Genomic DNA, 19357 nt, shown 5'->3' on the forward strand with positions numbered 1-19357 from the left:
GGACCCACCATCAAGGTGGTTTGCCTTTGTGGAGCCTGTCTCAAGCCCCTCGGCCCCCCAACCCTGGTAAATCCTGCCAAGACCCTGGCCAGCAGAGTGACCGACATCTGTGGGAACATGCATTCTCCTAGAGCAGAAGCTGTATCTCAACCAATACTGTGTGGCCGCCACTTTGACAGGTGACCGGGTGAACATGTCACTCCATGCTCCCTACCTCACACCACACCTTTGCCTCCTCCAAAAGAGAGAGAGGGCTGGTGGGGGCCCTCCCACAGCTAAGTGGCCCTCCTGGAGAGTCGGGACACCTAAATAAAGCTATACCAACAAAAGAGGGGCACAGGAACTAGCTGGACTGGCCAGGGCACAAGTGCTTGGAGAAGCATCTCCCAGGGGTCCTAAACCCCACACCCAGGGCAGTCACCAGCAATCCCCAGGGTTTAGGACCCACTGCTCAGGCTGGTGGGCTGGACAGCCTGCCTCATGGCTGAGTCTGGGTCCCTGGACACCAGAGAAGCTTGTAGAAAGAGCCTGGGGTGGACTCAGCCTGGGGCAAGAAGCACCAAGAGAGCAGCTCCAACCAGGAGGGACGCTCACTGATCTAGCTGCTGCACAGCTATGTGGGGCTCCAAATACTTGGGGCTTGTGACTCTGTGATGTCTGGGCACAATCACTTTGTGCTGGGACTGTCCTTTGCACCAGAAAGTGCCTCCAAAGGAGACATCCAGAGTGTCTCTGGGCAGGCACTGCCCAATGGCCCCGCAGAATGAAATTTCCATGTTAAAAAACCCTGGTTTAGAGACAGGTTGGGACTCAGTCAATCCTAGATGAACAGAACAGCTCTTGTGGATTATGGATAGTCCAGGCTTTCTTTGTTTTTGTTTTTGTTTTTTAAGATTTTATTTATTTATTTGACAGAGAGCATAAGCAGGGGGAGTGGCACGTGGACAGAGAGGGAGAAGCAGACTCCCCACTGAGCAGGGAGAACCATCCAGGACTTGATCCTGGGACCGTGGGATTGTGACCTGAGCCAAAGGCAGACGTTTGACTGACTGAGCCACCCAGGTACCCCAGCCTTTCTTTAATTGTTAAATACGTATAAGCATACGTGAAAGATACAAATTCGCCATTTTAGCCATTTCAAGTGTCCAGTTCAGTGGCATTTAACACATTCACGGTGTTGAACAACCATCCCCAGCATCCACCTCCAGAGCGTTGTTATCTAAATACAACTCTGTCCCCACTAAACATGACCCCTCCATTCCCTCCTCCCCCAGCCCCTTGCATCCCCCTCTGATACCTTCTGTCTTCATAGATCTGACTCTTCTAGGGTATCTCATGTCAGTGAACTCCTATAGTTTGTGTCTGTCTTGTTTCACCAAGCATAATGTCCCCAAGGTCCATCCTCGTCGCAAAGCACGTCAGAATCTCCTTCCTTTTTATGACCCCATAGGGTGCCACTGTATGGCCATCCCATATTTTTGTATGGCCATCCCATATTTTTGTCCCTTCATCAGTCCATTGTTTTAAATTATTTTTGGGGGGCGCCTGGGTGGCTCAGTGGGTTAAAGCCTCTGCCTTCGGCTCAGGTCATGATCCCAGGGTCCTGGGATTGAGCCCCGCATCAGGCTCTCTGCTCAGCTGGAAGCCTGCTTCCTTCCCTCTCTCTCTCTGCCTGCCTCTCTGTCTACTTGTGATCTCTGTCAAATAAATAAATAAAATCTTTAAAAATAAAAAAAAAATAATTTAAAATATTTTATTTATTTATTTGATAGAGAGAGATCACAAGTAGGCAGAGAGGCAGGCAGAGAGAGAGGGAAGAAGCAGCCTCCCTGCCGAGCAGAGAGCCCGATGTGGGGCTCGATCCCAGGACCCTGAGATCATGACCTGAGCCAAAGGCAGAGGCTTTAACCCACTGAGCCACCCAGGCGCCCCCATCAGTCTGTTTTTATCCATGAGTTAGCTGATGACCCTTGGTCTGCTTGTACCCTTCTCTTGTGACTGATACGGCTACGGACACAGGTGTAAAGTGTGTAAGTAAAGTCCCTGCTTTCAGTTCTGCGGGAATCTACACCCAGAGTGGAACTACTGGGTCCTACGCAGTTTTAGGCTTACTTTTTTGAGGCACCTCCATTCTGTTTTCCACAACAGCTGCACCGTTTTACACTCCCACCAACAACGCACGAGGGTCCCAAATTCTCTGCATCTTCACCCACATGTGTTCTGTTATCCGTGTGTGTGTGAGTGTGTGTTCATAGCAGCCATCTTAATGGGTACGAAGTCTCTCGTGGTTGATTTATTTATTTATTTATTTATTAAATTTGTTTATTTGAGAGAGACAGAGCATGAGCAAGGGTGAGGAGGGAGAGGGAGAAGCAGACTCCCCGAGGAGTAGGGAGCCTGACATGGGCTCAATCCCGGGAGCATGAGATCACGACCCAAGCCGAAGGCAGACACCCAACTGACTGAGCCACCCAGGTGCCCCTCTCTTGTGGTTTCAACAAGTTTTTCATTCATCATAAATTATTTTCTGGGTGCGCATGTGATAGGATCTCGTTCTTCTGGAAACTTAAATTCTCACTGGGATGAGACAGCTGTGTGGGCAAGAGCTGGAAACTGGAGGGCACCCCAGCAGCAGGAGAAAGTCAGGATGGTGTTTCCGTCGAAGGGGGTCACAAACTGATGAGAAGGCCTTTTCCTTGGTGGCACAACCAGGGGCGGGGGCCCAGACCCTCACGTGTCCCCAGCACAGGTCTTAGCGGTCAGGGCTGCTCCTGTGAGCTGGGGGCAACACACGGGTGGCGGCCGCGGAGGCAGAGGGTTAGGCTCTGACTTGAGGCAGCTGAAAGCTGAGAGATAAAGGATGTGGGCAATGTCGTTCCTCTTTATAATTAAGAAGATAACTTAATTACCGGTATGAAGACCCAAGCTTCTCCCCCATGCGGGCTGCTTTTCCCAATACACCTTCAGTTCTGTTCCCAACACACAGACCTGGCGAGGGTAAAGCAGAAGTGCCGAGACTGCAAAGTCTCAGCTTGTGAACCCATCTGGTTTGAAGGAGCACAACAAGCAGCGTAGGGAATCGAATTGAAGACGAGATTTGTGTGTTTTTTCAAGTACAGAAAACGTGTGGGGCAGCCCAAGGAATTACCCCAGCCTCCCCTCCCAGGGCCAGGTTGCATGTGCGGCCATGTCATGCCTCCCCCCACCCCGCTCATGTCAGGGTACAGAGGCAGGCTTGGGGGTGAGGGAGGCACGTGGGGATCAGGTTTGTACAGAGGCATCAGACGCGCCCAAATGGAGAAGCCTGGCCCTGCCCCCACCCGGGGACCTGTGAGACGGCACAGCCTCATTGGAACCCACACAGAGGATGAGAGGCTTGTCTCCGCTGCTCACATGGGCCTCTGGGACTTAACACTGCTCCCATGGGGCAGGCGTCAGTGCCCAGCATGAAGGGAAACAGGCACAGGGCCTGTGGCCGCTGGGAGGTAGGGTCTCCCTGGCACCCAGCTCCAGGGGAGGCCACACTCCTGCTGTCACTGGAGGGGTTCCTTTTGTCCTAGAAGGAGCACCACAGGCCCCCACCCTCCCTCCATCTGCCTGCACGTGGCTCCCCGGGGCTGTGCCGGCTTTGCACTGCACCCCCTAGCAACTGTGGCCCCATGGAATTCTCTAGCGTGCACGACTGCTTTGATCTATAGCACACCTGGAGAGCAGTGCCTCGCGCTCACCCACCCTTCGTCATACGGGTCCCACACACTCTGTGGACTTCCCCCACCAGAGGGAGAGGGGTGGCTGAGGCACCCCTCCCCGCCCCCCAACCAGGCTTTCTTTTCCTCTGCGACTCCTGGCTTGAGGTTCCACCAAACAGACTCCCCTCATCCCACGGCAGAATCTCAGTGTACTGCTCTGCCCCCCAGATGCTTCCCTGCGCAGGACATGATGTCACCAGCCCCTCCAGGAGGCCTCTCATCGGGGACCGGTGCCCACAACTGCCTGTGCCCTACAGCTCACCCAACATGCTTGTCTGGGACACTATCTCCTGGTCTCAGGAGAGCTGCATGGCGTTGCCAGCTTTACTTAATGGCGGTATGGACGGGGGGCCTCCCATCCCAGAGCACCCCTGCCCTGGCCGTGAGCCTGCGGAAGAGACCCTGTGGGCGGTGGGTTTGTCAGAGGCTGCATGTCCCAAGCCTTCCTAGGAGCTGGAGTGTTTGCGTCGAAGACAGAGGCTCTGGACTGGAGGAAGGCAGCACCTGCGGCTCTGGTTTGGTCTTCCTCCTGGTGCAGGGGAGGGGATCCTGTGGTGCAGGATCCCCTCCCCTGCACCACACCCCAGGGTCCTTGGCTTCCCTAGGTCCCTTATAGGGCACCCAGAGGGATGAAGAGGGGAATAGACAGGCTCCACCCCTCCTCTACTTAGTCAAGAGTTAACCTGTTTCCCTTGTGGGACAACCATTGTTTTTTGAAGGGCTTCGAGGGTTAAGGAGTCGAGGGTCCCTGGACCCATCTCCGAGGTCCCTTCTAATCCAAGCTCTTGTCCTCTTGAGTCCTAGTAACTGGACACCTGGAGACAGGTGAAGGGAGCAGAATGGGACCTCTGGGCCAACTGAGGAACCCAGAGCAAGACTCTGAGGGGAGAGCCCACAAGGAAGCAGGTCGGAGGGGCCCAGAGCCCCCACACAGCGCAGCACGGCGCCTCATGGAAGTGGCAGGCCAGGTGCATCCACAGAGGAGCCCAAAGCAAGGACATAGAAGCTGCCAGGACAGTGGCTTTACAGGGAAGTCAAGGACAGTCTGGGGTAGTTGCCCAAGGGAATGTAAGCCCCACACGGCAGGCAGTGGCGACAGCCCTGGGAGAGCTCACGGGGTGCCCATGTCAGGAATGAGTGACTGAAAGTGGCCCTAGTGCCTTTCTGAAATGAGGTGACCCGAGCAGAAGCTGGGTGACCCGAGCCACCCTTTCCTCACCGCCTCCCCAGGATGGAAGGTGGATGACGCAGCCTACTGAGCTGTTGCATGGCTGCCCGGAGGGACCAGTCCCACCTGCGGCACCGAGTCTTACAGCATCCAACTTAAAGCCACCAAGTGTCCCTCGCAGGAAACTGGACGCTGGTCAGCAGTGAGAACCGCTGGGTGGGCGGCAGCGTGGTGAGCCTTGCAACACCCCAGAGAGGAAAGCAGCCAGCCTGGGTGTCCTGTGGCACAATCTCATCTATGGGCAGTTCTTAAGGAAGGCAAACTCATCTATGGGGGCAGAGGAGAGAAAACCATGCCTGCATGAGGGGCTGTTCCCCAGTGTAGGGGAGCCCTCACCTGTAGCGTCCAGAGAGCTGACCTGCCGCTTCTGTGCTGTCTAGCACTCAGAATGCACCCAGGGAGGAACTGAATGTTTCATTTTATTCTATTTTTGTTAATTAACATGGAAGCCGTCTGCCACAGCCAGCAGCCACCGTGTTGGACAGCAGCAGCAGCTTTCCATCTCGAGTGGGTGATGACTTGGAGCGGGTGCATATGCGGGAGCTGGCAAGCCGCACACCGGGGACCGTGTGCTCAGCCGCACCCTCCCGCTGCAAATGCCCGGCCCCATTGTCAGTTCAGATGGGAGTTTCCGCTCCCTATAGCTTTAAACAGAACCAAAACAGAGACCTTTCCAACTGCGGTTCTCAATCCCTGACCCTCTCTGTGGCAGAATGTAAAGTATAAAGAGGAAGAGGGTGCCTGGGAGCGGAGGCCAGCCCCTGCAGGGGAGACTAGCTCTGTGGGCCACAGCCCATCATTCCTGCAGGCTTCCCCAGACAAGAATGCAGGGTGCATTTGTGGTACAAATGGGAAACAGGCTGCACGAGTGGGGAGCCCAATGGTGCGTGTGGCTCACCCAGGGGGAGGTCTGCAGTGAGGGGTTATGCCCATAGGGGATGGACGTCCAGAGCTGCCCCTACGAGTCCCTGAAGCCATGTCTACAGACCACTGGCCACTGGCCAGCCCACTGGCCACCCAAACAAGTCTTCACGCCCTGGCACTAGATGGACTCTGAAGCTTTGGCGGACCCTGGCTGCAGGGCTCACTCCTCAGCAGCCTAGTCACCCCCCTCCCTTCATAGACCTGCCTCATGGAAATGCTTCCTGCTGTCCAACTCCTAAGTCTTGGGTCACCTCATGCCACCGGGGTGAACACATCCAGGGAAGAAAGTGTCCCATCTAGGATAGACATGGGGAAATGCTTTGCCGGGCTGGGGAGAGGTGGCCACTGTCATGTGGCAGCAACTGCCACAGACATCCTGGGACAGACACAGAAAGGGGATAGAACCTCAGCCACTTGCATTTCCCGTCCATCTTGTGTCCAAATTAGCAGCCTTGACGTTGACCGGTTGTCAGCTTTTCCTGCCTGGACTCAGGAAGGGAGGGATCAAAGGGTTCCTCTGGCCCCATCCCTGGTGTTGAGTTAATGGGGAGCGGTCCCTCACCACCTGGCCTGGGAAAAATGCTTCACAGACAGGTTTCAAGATGACTCATGACCACTGTCATTGTGCCCCCTGCCCAGGTCACTCCGTGGGGACATTCACAGGGAGCAAAGTCAATAAACAGGGGAAAACGCGGGCCTGGGCTAGGGCCAGCCAGGGGAAATGCTAGAACAGCAGAACTGCCTGTTTTTGTCTTTCTGCCATCAGTCAGAACTTCTCCCCTTCCCAGCCCCCAACGGCCAGTGTCCTGCCGCGATGGTTATTTCCCGCTCCGGTGGAAAAGCCCCCAGGACAGACATTGGTTCTGAAAACAGGCCAGGGCTGCCCGCCTAAATCCCAGAGGAGGGACAACTGCCTGCCTGTCAGAGTTAAGCAAAAGGGCCCTATGCGCACCTGGGGCTGGGGCGGAGCCCCAGTCCGTTTGGCCTCGGGGAGGATGGGATGAAGCTGCAAGGTGGAAGTGGGGGCGGGGAGCGGGCGGGCAGGGCTGTAGGAGACCCTGGGAACGAACCCGGATGGGGCCACGGCAGAGGGGGCGGGGAGAGGACGGAGAGAGGCGTGGCCGGGAAGAGGCTCTGGAGCGGGCCGGGAGGAGGCGCTCGGAAGGCTCTGTAGGGACACCCGCTTCGCTTCGGCTTGTGGGACTGGAGCTGGGGAGACCCCGAAGCCCCCGAGTCGACCGGAGACGCTCTCCCCGACATCCTCCGTGAGGTCTAACTGGACACAAATAAATGGACACGCAGGCAACTTCCAAAAGAGGCGAAACCTTTATCAAGTCGGCGCCGGCGCGGTATCTACAGTATCTACAAATATCTACACGTATCTACACCGCCTGCAGACGGGCTCTCGGGTCGTCTACACTGCAACTGCCGGCCGGGCCGGGGGTTGGGGGTAGGGGGCGACGCGGTCTCGCGGAGAACAATAAATATCACTTCCTTCCGCCGCTGACCGGGCGCTTTGGCACTGGCGGGCGCGGACCCCGTGGCCCTCCGGGCTGGGGAGAGACCCGCGGTGGTTCCCAGGACTGGAGAACCAGATCCTTCGACAGCCTTGGGGCTAGAGAGTGGAGGACCCCGATGGCTTCGAGGCTGGGGAAGGGGAGACCCGCACTGGCCCCCGGGGCTGAAGGAACATGTTCTTGGACGGCCCTTGGGGCTGGGTGGACGGGGACCCCGACGGCCCTCGGGGCTGTGCGGGGACCCCGGGCGAGGAAGCAGCCGGCGGACGCCCGCATTATCTGGGGCAGTAGTCGTAGGAGCCGGGTGGCGCGGCCCCGGCCGACGAGTACATGTTGGCGGCGGCGGCGGCGGCAGCGGCGGCAGCGGCAGCGGCGGCGGCCGCCGGGCTCACGGCGGGGTGGTGGTGGTGCGGGTGCGCGTGCGCGTGCGGGTGGTATCCGTGGCCCCGCAGGCCTGGCAGCGGGTAGGGCGTCGGCCGACTCTTGGCCCCGAGGTAATGGTCGTAGGCGGCGGCCGGGTACTTATAGGGGTGGTGGTGCAGCGGCTCCGACGCGCCGGGCGCCTCCAGGCGCAGCTCGGGGTGCGGAGGGCTGGGTCGGCCTCCGGGCGCACCGGGCAGCGGGACGAGGCCGCCGGCGCCGCCGGCCCCGGGCAGTGCGGGGCTCAGCACCCGTGCCAGCAGCTGCGGCGGGTGCGCCGGGTCCCCGAGGACGGCCGGTCCGCCCGCTTCGCGCTCGAATTCTCGCCGTGCCTCGGCCGCGTCTGCGGAGAGGGCCGAGGGGTGAGCGCGCCGGGTCAGGACCGCAGAGGGGACCCGCGAGCGCCCCGCCGCTCCTGGCGGGGAGGAGGCGCCAGCCCGCACGCGGGAGCTCCCCACCCCTTCTCGCCGAATCTGCGGGAGACCCGGGCCCTCCCAGGGGCCCGCGCCCCTCCGCAGGCGGCAGGCGGGGCGGGCGGGGCGCAGCCGTCGGGCCGGGCGGGCGAGTGCGCGCTTGCCCGCCGCCACCGCCGTTGTGCAACCGGCGCGAAGGCCGCGAGCGCCCCTGCGGCGCGGGCGAGACCAGGCTCGGCCGTCTACCCGGGGCGGAGCGCGCGCAGGGCCACGGCCCGAATCCCCCGACCCTGGCCCTACCTTTCTCTGCGCCGTTGGGCTGCGTGGGGGAGGCCACGGGGTTCCGCGAGCGCGCGAAGGCGCTCATAAGCGGCAGCGCGCCGGGCCGGTGGTTCCGGGGCCTGCGGAGAGGGAGAAGGGCAGCGGGTCAGGAGGGCGCCCCCGCTAGGCTCCGGAGCAGTTACCGGCTCCTCAGAGGACACTCACCAGTCCTCCGGATCGCAATCTCGGAAGCCTTTGGCGAAAGGGTTGCTGGCGATCTTGAGCTGCGTGATCTGCAGGGCGGGAGATGGGGGGAGGGGCCGGCGGGCATTGAGCAAGTGGCTAGAGCCCCTGCGCTAGGGGTGGGGGCACCCCGGTAGGGTGGCTTGGAGGAGCCCCCCCCACAAGGGCCCTTTTATCCTCCCGGGACGAGAACCTCCCGACAGTTAAATCCCTCACTGAGGTTGTCCCTCTGTCCTGCCAAATGGGGAAGCTCCTTTCTCGCTAAAGAACCCCTTTGTGGCCCCAAGTGATTAGGATGTAGACCCCTGTGTTCCTGGCTGGGATGAGAATGTGGTCACCTCCACCGCCCACCCTTCAATGTGTGTGTGTGTGTGGGGGGTGCCCTAGGAATTTGGGTAAACCGTGGATCAGGCCCCTGATGGGGAGTTTCCGGAATGGTTTGGAAAACAAACTTTCAGGCCGCAGTGACAGTTGCTGCTGGAGAGGTCAAGCTGATAGGAGGCTGGGCCAGCGGGCGGCAGAGGGGAGGACGCTATCTGAGGCCCTTAAGGGTGGGAATCCATGGGTGTTGGGTTCCACCAGGACCTACAACCTTTGGGTCCAAACCTCTGTCCTCCAGGCAACTGGAAATTGCGACCCAAAACTATTGAATGTGCCCATCCCCAGGGCCTCACCCGATGGTTCTGGTAGGCAGTGACCGCAGTGAAGCGAGTCTCCTCAAACACAAAGGTTTTAAAGTTCTCCTCAGCATATTTTTCACTGTCTTTGCGTGGGTCCACATAGACAACGTGAAAGCGGGGCTGGTATCTGTGCATGGAGTTGAGAATAATCTGGAAGATAAGGTGGCAGGTTTGGAACTAGGAAATGGGCGAAAGTTCATAGGCCACGAACTCCCCAGAGAACCTGGACAAAACTCTGAACTCCCCAGATGAGGTCGGGCCATGGGGCTCAAGCGGAGACTGCAATCAGCTGGGACCACCAGGAAAGACACTCCAAATGGCCAAAGATCAGGGTTTCGATCTTCTTTGCCTAGGTCCCAGAGAGAACTACTTCTGGCCTACGGTGGGTAGGTGGGTGGGTGGATGGTAGGCGGCTGCAGGCCAGAGCTCAGCCCAGCAGGCAAGCAGCATCATCTGCCTGGATTCTGCAAAGCCACCGGCCACTACCCCTACACACAGCCCCATCCTTTCCAGTTAAAAAACTTCCAGCAAAACATCAGGAGTGGAGCGAAGGAAGCAAGGTGACACCCTCTCCCAGGCCTGAGGGCCACCAGGCCTGTGAGCCCCTGACCCAGAAGGGCCTACTCTCCTCAGCCTGTCCCTCATTCACACCCCAACCTGCCCAAGCTCTGGCCAACAGGGACTCTGGAGGCCCCCCACTGGAGAAGAGCACGAGCGCCGTAGCCTGGGGAGGTGCAGGGGGACCGCTCACATGGCCGTTGTCATCCAGCAGGTTGTTGGTCAGCTTGAGCTTGTCGAAGGACACAATTTGCTTCATCCACTGGGCACCTTTGGCAGGCGAGTCAGGGTGGTAGTGTACGCGGCCTGGTGTGGCAGGGTCCGCCTTCCCGGCCACCAGCCAGGAGGAGCTGTGGAAGGCATACCTGGGGCAGCACCGGAACAGGGGGTCATGCTACGTGGGCTCAACCAAGAGGGCCTTGCTGAGTGAACCCCAAAAGTGCCTCTGATGAGTTTCCCTATCGTCAGTGAAATGGAGCCTTCAGCTGCCACATGGACTGGGAGCATTTCCGAGGGGTTTGTGAAGAAAACCGAAAACTCCCTCCGTCCCAACACACGAAAGGCTGCAGGAAGCCCAGCACCGAAGGAGGCGGCTGGGCTCTGGGCGCCACATTTCCACATTTCGCTGCATGCGGGTCTGCCCGCTCTGGGCCTCCTGGAGGTCTCCGAGTGGCCCCTGCACGGCCCGGATTTGGCGGCGCCAGCGGCCTCGGGCATAGGGCGGACCACGGTCTTTTTATTAATTGCTGTTAATTGTCCGGGCAGCTGAGGCCCGCCCTGCATAATCTCTGGCGGCCACCCCACCTTTCCTGCTCGGCTCCAGGGCCCAGCGTTCCCGGGGGATGGGGGAAGGGGACAAGGTACCCCAAGCTCACCTCGTGGGAGAAGATGAGAAAAAGGGCAGGGGCTGTGTGCGAGGGGCCTACTGGCCAGGGGCGGGGGAGCTGTCTCAGGCTGTAGGCCCCGTGGAGGAGCCCAGCCCTGGGGACCTCCTGAGGGGAGTTCCCAAGAGCCACGGGGGGTGGGGCATTCAGGTCGAGGGTCTGACAGGGCTGGGGAGGAAGCAGGTCAAGGGGAGCCGGTGGGACAGCCGGGCAGGTGCCGAGACTCCTTGGTCCCTTATGTCCTCATGGGCCGCCCTCAGAGGCAACAGCAGGCAGGCAGCAGCCGCTTCCCAGGGCACCCTCCCAGGTCCTGCTGGGCGCTCACCGGTAGCGCTTGTCGTCCACTGGAACGAAGTCCATGAGGAGCATGTAGTCGGCCATGGGGTCCATGCCAAAGAGCTTCACTTGAAACGTGGGGAACATGCGCCTGGGGGGCAGCGAGGCCTCCGGTCACCTCGGGTGGGGGAAGGCAGGGCTGCCCCACCTTGACCAACCCTGGACCGGTAGCTTCCTGCTGGCCGCTGAGTTCAGCGGCCGGACCTGTCCACCTCCTCTCCTCTCCCTCAGCTACTCTAACCCAGCTAGACCCCCTGCCCAGCCAAGGGCAAGCGGAGTGGCAGGGCAGCCCCCTGCCCCCTTTTTAGAGACCCAAAAATGGCTCACGAAGCACTAGAGCTGAGCCTCCGCGGCGCCCCAGCATGGTCTATGGCTGCTTCTGCCACATTTGCCTGCACAGAGCCGGCCTCGCATTTTCTAATTCTCGGCTGTCCGGTCTAGAGCTAGCCGCAGTCGGCAGTACCCGCTCAGCAAGACTCCCCAGACTCGGTCCCAGAGAGTCTCAATCCTCCACAGAGCCTCCCCCAGCTCTATCTAAGCGACGGATGTAAGCTCCCGGCTGGAACAAAGTGAAACCGGGGCCCTCTGTGTGGCTCCCAGGAGTCCCAGTCGCCCTTTCGGCTGGGTCTGCGGCTGCTCCCCAGTCCCTCCAGCAAGGCTGAGGCCTCAAAGCCCACAGCCCCAACTCTTAGGCCCTGTCTCTGGCCCAGTGGTGGAGTCTCCCTACTTTCCTCAGGTATACACACAAATCCCAACCCCCCACTATAACCCCCCCACCCCGACTCAGCTACTCTGGGAGAATTTGGGCTTGTGCCCTTGTGGTCACCTAACTCTCCCCTCCCCTGGACTCTGACTCTATGACCCATCCAGGCTCTTGAAAGGACATTCCACAGCTCCTGGATGGGCCACGGCTGTAGGCCAGCCCCTGGGCCCTGGAGGACAGCATGAGGCTTGGCTCCCGCCTCCCCTTCCTACGACTTCCCTTCATAGGTAACTCGTGCAGGCAGTGGGCAGAAAACAGAGGCCATGGAGCTGGGCCTCCTAGTCAGGCCTGCGACCCCCTACTCTGCAGGCTGGTGGGTGCTACAGAATGCTGGTTTCTGGGATGAAGCCTGGCCACCACCACGGCCCTTGCTGGGCTGGACCGGGCCAGAGGCTGGGGTGCCATCCTCATGGGACAGTAAGGAGGGCCTGCAGAAGACCCACAGAGCTGAAGCTGAGCACAGGCCCCAGGATCCCCAGGGAGGACAGCCTCGGGAGGGAAACAGAAACCGTGAGAAGTCTCTGCAAACAGGCCCTGAGCTCCCCTTGGCTGTGTGTTCGAAGAGCTGGTGTCTCCGTGTGTACATTAGACACAGCCCGGCACCCGCCTTTGTCTGCTGGTCAAATAGGTTGCATCGCAAAACTTGTTCCCCTTCTCTCTGGGCGCTTAGAGCAAATACAGGCCAATTGGAAGGCGGTGAGCCCCAGCAGCAGAGCCAGGCCCCACAATCGCCCGAAATTTAGGCCCGAGAAAACTGGGTGAGGAAACGGGGTAGCAACTTCCAGGGGAGGGACCCTACTGTTTTTAAGGGTCTTAACTTTCTCCTAAACTTTTGCAGACAATTGTCCAGCTGCTCCGCTTTATCTAACCCGTGTAGACTGAACTGGGGAACTAAAGACGTGAATTTCCTTTGAGGTGGGATCCGCTGGAAGCCGGCTGGCTGGCGAGGCCGCTCAGGGGCAGCTGCCTAACCCTCTAGCCCCGTGTGCTCCGAGCCGGCCCTGGGCTTCCGGCGGCGGGCGCCTTGGGGCTGCGTGAGGAGCAAGCCGGTCCGCCGGGCTTCTCTCCACCGGCCTTCCGAGGCTGCGCGCGGTCCCCTGGCCCAGCTCCGTACGCCGGGCGGCTGTCGCCGGAGCCGGGACAGCAGAGAACCGAGAGCCAGCTCGTGCCTAGAGGGGTCCGCAGGTGGCGGGGCCGCGCCCCCACCCCGCTTGTCGGCCCCACTCGCGTGGATCGGACCGAGGCGCGCTGCCCGAGGCCGGGACCACGTGGGGAGGGTCGCGGGCAGTGAGGGGGGCACCCTGACCTGCCGGCCTTGGTGACGATCATCTCGGTGCCCAGCTGATTGAATTCGTCCCACAGCGCCTTCATCTCCAGCTGCACACTCACGCTGGCCACCTTCGCGTTCTTCTTCACTGGCGCCTTGGCGGCGGCCGCGCAGCTGGCCCCGGGGCCCTCGGGCTCGGCGGCGGCGCTGGTGGCGGCCCCGGCGGCCGGCGCGAACGGGTAGGCGTGCGGCGGCGGGCCCGGGGCGCCGGGGGCGGCGGCGGCGCACGGGTCGTAGCGCGGCGGCGGAGGCTCGCGCGGGCCGTACGGGTCGGCGCCCGGCGACGCGGCGCCCGGGAAGCCCCCCGCGGCCCCCAGGCTGCTCAGGCTGCTGGCCGTGAAGGCTGCAACGTCGCAGAAGTGCGAGAGCTGAGTGAGCCACGGGCTGGACACGGCGGAGATCATGACCCGCGGGCCGCCGCCGCCGCCGCCGCCGAGGTGAGCGCTGCCCCGCGCCCCGGGCCGAGTGGCGGGCGCTGCGCTGCGCTGCGCCCCGGGCCGCGCCGCCCTACACCGCGGGCCGGCCCCGAGGAGGCGCCCCGCCCCGCCCCGCCCCGCGCCCCCCCCAGCGCCGAGACAATGGCCTCCCTCCCCTCCCCCGTCTCTCGCCCCTCCCCCGCTCCTTCCCCCCTCCCCGGCCCCCAGCCCGCCCGCCGCGGCTCGCTCGGCCCGGGCCCCCCGACCGCCCGGACCGGCTCCCCAGAGCGCCGGGCCGTCCGCCGCCCCTCGCTCTGCCGCCCTCCCGCGTTGCATTTCTCCTTTCTCTCTCCAGGCTCTTTTTCCAATTTGTTATTTCTTTACCTTTGTCTTCCTCGATGAAAATTTCCCTCCTAATCCTCTTTCCTTCTTCTACTATCTCTTTCGTTTCTCTTTATTTCTGTTTTATTTTTTGCCTCTTTCTTTCTCCAGTTCTGCCCTTCTCCTTTCTTTCCACTTCATTTTTCATCACTTCGTCTTTCTTTCCAGTCAGCCTTTTGCCTCTTATTTCTGTAGGTCTTTTCCTGTTATTCAGGGGTTTTTTCCTCTTTTTTTTTTTTTTTAACAAAATAAAAACGAGATTTTCTCAAGCTTTCCCCCTCTTTTATGACTTTATTTTCTACCTTAAATTTCCCTTCACTTTCTTCTTTTTCGTTCTCACTCTGTTTCTTTTTCACCTTTCTCACTTTTCTGACCTTCCTTTGGAGTTTTCTCTGTTTTCTCTCTTCTCAATTTCTTCTCCTCCCGCTGTCCTCACCACTTTCTCTCTCGTTTTCCCCCGTTCCCAGACTCTATGACATTCTCCTCTCCTGCCACCTTTCCTTTGCCTCTCCCAGCTTGCGGCCCCCGCTGCCACCTTTCTCCCGTCCTCCTCTCCTGTCCCTCTTGTCTTCCACTAAGTCCTATTCTGGGCCTGAGTCTCCTGCTTGTGGGGCTCTACAGCTGGGACCCCAGGCTGGAGGGTGCACAGGCTTTGGGCAGGATGCCTGCCCTTCTTCTCTGCTCCAGAGTTGCTGGAAGCCTGGAGCCCCCTCTGCCAGGGCTCCCTCCACCTACTCTGTGTTCGGGCCCTACCAACACTCTTTGCTTTGGCCCCACGGCAGCAGTGGCAGGGGGTCTGGCGGGCGGGTCCCTACAGACACAGCGGGGCGGCTCACCTTCCATATCTCTGGTGACGGTGCTGAAGTGCATCCCGGCCGGGGATCCCAACAGCCGGCGAAGCTTCGCCTGGTCGGAGGACCGGGGGCCCAGGCGAACGGTGCGCTCTGCGGCCTCTGCTGCAACCAGAGAGGCGATGCTGAACGCGCTGGCCCGGGGAGACAGCGGGCTCCGCGCGTCCATAGGCGCCCGGGCGGCCTGGCCGGCGCCGCCTCCGACTGCGTGCACCCAGGCGCACCGAGGCCGGCCCAGCCCACGGGACCCGGGGGCGGGGGCCTGCGGTGCCACTCACAGCCTCCGGCCCTGGGCCCAGGGGATTATGGCGTCACGGCCCCCCACTCCGGGATGGTGGCAGTGGAGGGGCCCAGATGGGTGGAGCGCCCTGGGAGCCTGGGGCCCTTCTGTTTTTCAAGCTCCCTGCCCCTGGCCTCTGCTCCCAGGGACCTCCGTGACCAGCGCCCTTCAAACATCCCGCTGTTCCCACCGAGGCCAGTGCTCCCTCTGTCCGGCGAAGCCACTGTCGAGTTCCACAGCCCCTGAGTGGAAGCAGCTACACGGGGAGCGCCCAGCCTCAGCCAGTGTCAGGGAGACACGGATGGATCACCGTGGGGCCGCCTGGTTTCAGCCATGCCCCTGCCCTCCGCCTCTCCCGCCTCCTCCTCCCTGGTTGCCCCTGCACCTGGGTGGGGAGAGGGCAGTTCGGGCTCCCAGCACTGGCCACGGGCGGACAACCCCAGAGCTGTGGCGTCGTCCGTCCCTCAGCGCGGCGGAACAGGACCCAGCCGAGCGAACGCCCCCCCAACCCCCTTCAGCCGGCTCACTGTTGTGGTTGGGGACCCCGAGCAGAGGGACGCCGCCCAGGCCGCGCAGCCCGGGAGCCCGAGTGTCACGCGCACCCGCGCGCGCACCACCCGCCTCTGGCCAGGACGCTTATACATCCGGAGGGTGGGCAGTGCCCGCTCCTCCGACCTCCCCGCGCACCGGCCGGGCGCAGGGAGGGCCGGGGGCGGGGCCTGCACCGGCCCAGGGAGCCGAGGACACGTCGGAGGACTTCAGGCCACTGGGTCCGGGTTGTATGCTGAACCCTGCCACCTACCCTGCCCACCTGGAAAGGCCCTGCTGGCTTGGTGTCCAGCCAGGCCCAGCAGAGTGAGGCAAGGCCCACCCTAAGGCCTCAAGGCTTCTAGGCCCAGGCATTCAGGACACTAAGGGCCTAATTGGCCTGCGTCTTCCCTCACCTACTGCCCCTGAGGCCTTTGCTGACGAGTTCAAGGCATCCACGGCTTCGTAGCCCAGAGTGTCCCCAGCAAAGCATCAAGTCTCTCAGCCTCCCAGGAGCCTCTCTGGCCCTTCACTGAGGCTCTGGCAGTCCGGGGGCCTCTGTTTCTAAAGCTTCTCAGCCTGCAACCATGTTGTAGGCCTTTGCACCTCCCTTGCCTAGGATGGGGGTGGGAGGCAGGGGCCCTCTTCCCAGGGCTTTTATAATGCCCAAGCCTCGGACCCCAGGCTGGAGAGGGTGCTGGGTAGAAGTGGGGAAGGCTCAGGAACCCAGGACTGGGCAGTACGCTCCAGTAGGAAGGGACTGGCCTCTGGGCCTGAGGACCAGGAAAGAGCATGAGGCAGTGAGTGCCACGCGTGCGGGAGCATGTGGGTATATGACTGGGGTGTGGTATGTGTGACTTCCTGTGCCATGAGTCCCCCTACCTGCCTCCTTGGTTGCGGCTGTAGTTGTGGAGTGTGGAAGGAAAGGGAAGCTGTTGCCAGAGCGTGCCTTCAGCCCTGAGTGGCTATTTGGGGGATGTGACAGTGACACTGACCTGTGGGACCTATGGGTAGGGCCGGAGGGGAGTGAGATGTGGAACCAGCAGGGCTTAAAGTCCCTCTTCCTCTTCCCGGAGAAGGGCAGCCCACTGCCTTTCAGGACCCCAGGAAAAGCTGCGGGAGGGGAAAGCCCAGCTGGGAAGGGACATCAGTGTGGCCAGGTCGTGGCAGTGTCCCACGAGACGTGCCCACTGCTGGCAGTTAACACCCAGAAAGGCACACGGGGCAGTGTCACCAGGAGTACCTCATGCTGGCAGTCCAAGCCCAAAGAGGCCACGGGCAGCGCTGGCTGAGTGTGCGGGCCCGTGTGTGTGTGTGTGTGTGTGTGTGTGTGTGTGTGTGTGTGTAGGGGGGTCTGGGAGGGGCTCCTGTGTGTGGTTGTGCATTATCTGGGATGCAAGCTGCCCCAGCATGGGGGATGCTAGTGATTGTGTCCTGTGCACCTGGGAAGCCTCCCATGTGTATCTGGGCACATACCTAAGGGCAATGGCCAGATGTGGAGTGGAAGGGGTGACACCAATACTGAGAAGGGAGAAGTGAAAGTGAAAAGCCCTGGGGCTTCCTGGCTGGGCCTCGAGGGCACCGTCCTGAGGCCCTTGGCCCTCCCGGACTGAGGTGGTGGAGGCTAGCGCATGATCCCCCCAACCCCGCATTAACCCCTTCCTGCCGGAACTGGAACCGGCCGGGCCGGGCTGGGAGGGCGAGAGTGCAGGAGCAGATGACTCTGTGGGGTGGGCAAACCCTGGTCAAGGAAAAGGGCGCCGGGAAGAGGTGAGGGGTCTCACTCGGGCCGCTCCGTCGTCGCGTGGTCGACCCCTTTCCACCCCCGACCGATACTCACCCGCGCGACTGCAGAACCCCCGACCCCGCTGCTCAGTGCCCGGACCCTCCTGGAGCCCTCGACTTGGAGGGGACCAAAGCGCTCGAAGCGCCAGGCCTCCCGAGCCTCCAGCCCGCGGCGGAGTCGCTGCCTCCCCCGCCCACCCCGGCTGCGCCTCTCGGAACCACCCTCCGTCCCTCCTGGGGCGCGCACCGCCCTCTCTCGCGCTGCGCTCCACCGCCCCGCAACCCGCCCGCGCGCTCGCCGCCGCCCCGACTCCGGCCCCGGCCCCGGCCCCGGCCCCAGCCCCGGCAGCCGGCCCGCCGGCCCGCGCCCCGCACACCCGGTCCCGCACGCGCACGCCGCGCCGCCGCCCGCGGGAAGCCTTTCTCCCTCACCTGGCCGGCCACGGTTCCCTTCCGCCTCGCTCCCCCTGCCGGCCGCGACTCCATGACCGCGAGGTAAGAGGCCTGGCGGGGCGCCGGCCTGCGCGGGACCGGGAGGGCCGAAGGTCCGGCCGTCGGGAGCCGCCCGGGGTCCGCCTTCTCGGGGGCGCCGTCCTCACCTCTGCCTGGGGAGCAAAGAAAAGACCAGAGCCGCATTTTGAGGCCCGGCTGGCTGCGAAGTCAGGGTTACTATGAGACCATTTTACAGGCCCTAAAACCGAGGCTGGCCGTTGCTGGGGCGCTGGTAGGTACGGGGTGGTGACCAGAAGTCCGGCTGAGGACGGGAGAGGGGAGGAGGCTGACCCCGCGGCGTTTCCTCGGCACCGGGACAGCTGCAGCCTTTGCTTCCCTCTAGGCCCTGCACGGGGTCCCACGTGGGCGCTCGGCTGCGCCCCAGCGCTACCCTGGAAGGCTCAGCCACCCACCCCCCACCCCCAGCAACTTTGGAGTTTTGCCTGAAGCAAGCCCTGTGTCGGAGGTTTTCTCCCCAGCGTGAAGGAGGTGGCCCCCTGGAGAGTCTTGACTAGCGGGCTGCCAGCCTGGCTCCGCCTCTGGAGAGTGCACGTGTCTCCCCCAGGGGAGCTGTCACCACTGGCACCTTAACTCTCTTTTGGCAGGACCCCACTTCTCACCCTGTGTCCATTGGTAAAGGCACACCTAAAGCGCTGGGACGGCTGCTTCTAATTCCCTCCAAGGTCTCTGCTCCTAGCCCTGGATGGACCTGCGCACCCTTGTGCCCCTCTGGCCCACGCAAAGCCCTCAATGCATGCGCTCAGCTGCTCCTGAAGACTGGGGGCACGACACCACGGTCCCCAGCGTGGGTCTCCCGCCCTCAGGGAGCAAATGCGTATGCAGAAGGATCTAGGCAGGAACCCACAGGATGTGGGTGCAGGGAGCCCTGGAGACCCCCCTCCTCCTGGAATCAGAGTTTGGATCAGGGCAGAACCAGGCTGCGCTGCCCAGGGCACAGACAGAGAAGAGCCGGCTTTACCTGATCCCATTAACACGTTTCGGGATGGATCCGCCGGGAATTGCCTCAAGTGTCCGCTTAGAGTTGGCCTCAGGGGTCTCAAAGAAAAGTCCTGCCCCAGGAGCATCCTGTACCCTGCCTTTCTGCCTCAGTCGGCGCCTCCACCCCAGGATGAGCCTTGAGCCTTCGGAGGAGCCAAGTCTCCACAGGACAACAGCGAGAGTGAGAAGGAGGCGAGGTTCGCTGGAGCCCCAGGGAGGCGGACGCTGGAGCCCAGCGGGAGGCGGGCACACTGGGTGGCTCTGTCCTCCCTTGCCAGCCCTGTCCTCATCTTGACACTTGGGGCATGCCCCATCATTTCTC

At 61.7% G+C, this 19357-nt stretch overlaps 1 protein-coding gene across 6 annotated transcripts; it reads right to left on the reverse strand.

The window, feature by feature from the left end:
• Positions 1 to 7208: 7208 nt before the first annotated feature.
• TBX1 (T-box transcription factor 1) lies at positions 7209 to 18385 on the reverse strand. Of its 6 annotated transcripts, none has more exons than XM_032310796.1 (9): positions 17977 to 18385; positions 14937 to 15056; positions 13283 to 13646; positions 11203 to 11304; positions 10187 to 10358; positions 9430 to 9585; positions 8738 to 8805; positions 8552 to 8652; positions 7209 to 8181 (listed from the first exon to the last, which is right to left on the reverse strand). In XM_032310796.1, exons 2-9 carry the CDS (start codon positions 14968 to 14970, stop codon positions 7694 to 7696), a joined length of 1485 nt encoding a protein of 494 aa, XP_032166687.1. In that variant the 5' UTR covers positions 14971 to 15056; positions 17977 to 18385; the 3' UTR covers positions 7209 to 7693. The 6 variants fall into 6 exon arrangements, with proteins under 6 accessions (XP_032166687.1, XP_032166688.1, XP_032166689.1 ...); XM_032310797.1 differs by lacking the exon at positions 17977 to 18385 and adding an exon at positions 17600 to 17747; XM_032310798.1 differs by lacking the exon at positions 17977 to 18385 and adding an exon at positions 15759 to 16119 and having other exon boundaries at positions 14937 to 15053.
• Between the last annotated feature and the right edge of the window lie 972 nt (positions 18386 to 19357).

This window comes from Mustela erminea, chromosome 13 (assembly GCF_009829155.1).
Source record: "Mustela erminea isolate mMusErm1 chromosome 13, mMusErm1.Pri, whole genome shotgun sequence".
Classification (NCBI taxonomy): Eukaryota; Metazoa; Chordata; class Mammalia; order Carnivora; family Mustelidae; genus Mustela; species Mustela erminea.

What these genes read in the sequence shown, in the direction of transcription:
- TBX1 (XM_032310794.1), bottom strand. Translation starts at nt 15,120, where the DNA reads ATGGACGCGCGGAGCCCGCTGTCTCCCCGGGCCAGCGCGTTCAGCATC. An exon ending in ATCGTCACCAAGGCCGGCAG is followed by an intron (nt 11,305 to 13,282) that starts GTCAGGGTGCCC and finishes GCTGCCCCCCAG; the next exon opens with GCGCATGTTCCCCACGTTTC. An exon ending in GTGGACGACAAGCGCTACCG is followed by an intron (nt 10,359 to 11,202) that starts GTGAGCGCCCAG and finishes GTGCTGCCCCAG; the next exon opens with GTATGCCTTCCACAGCTCCT.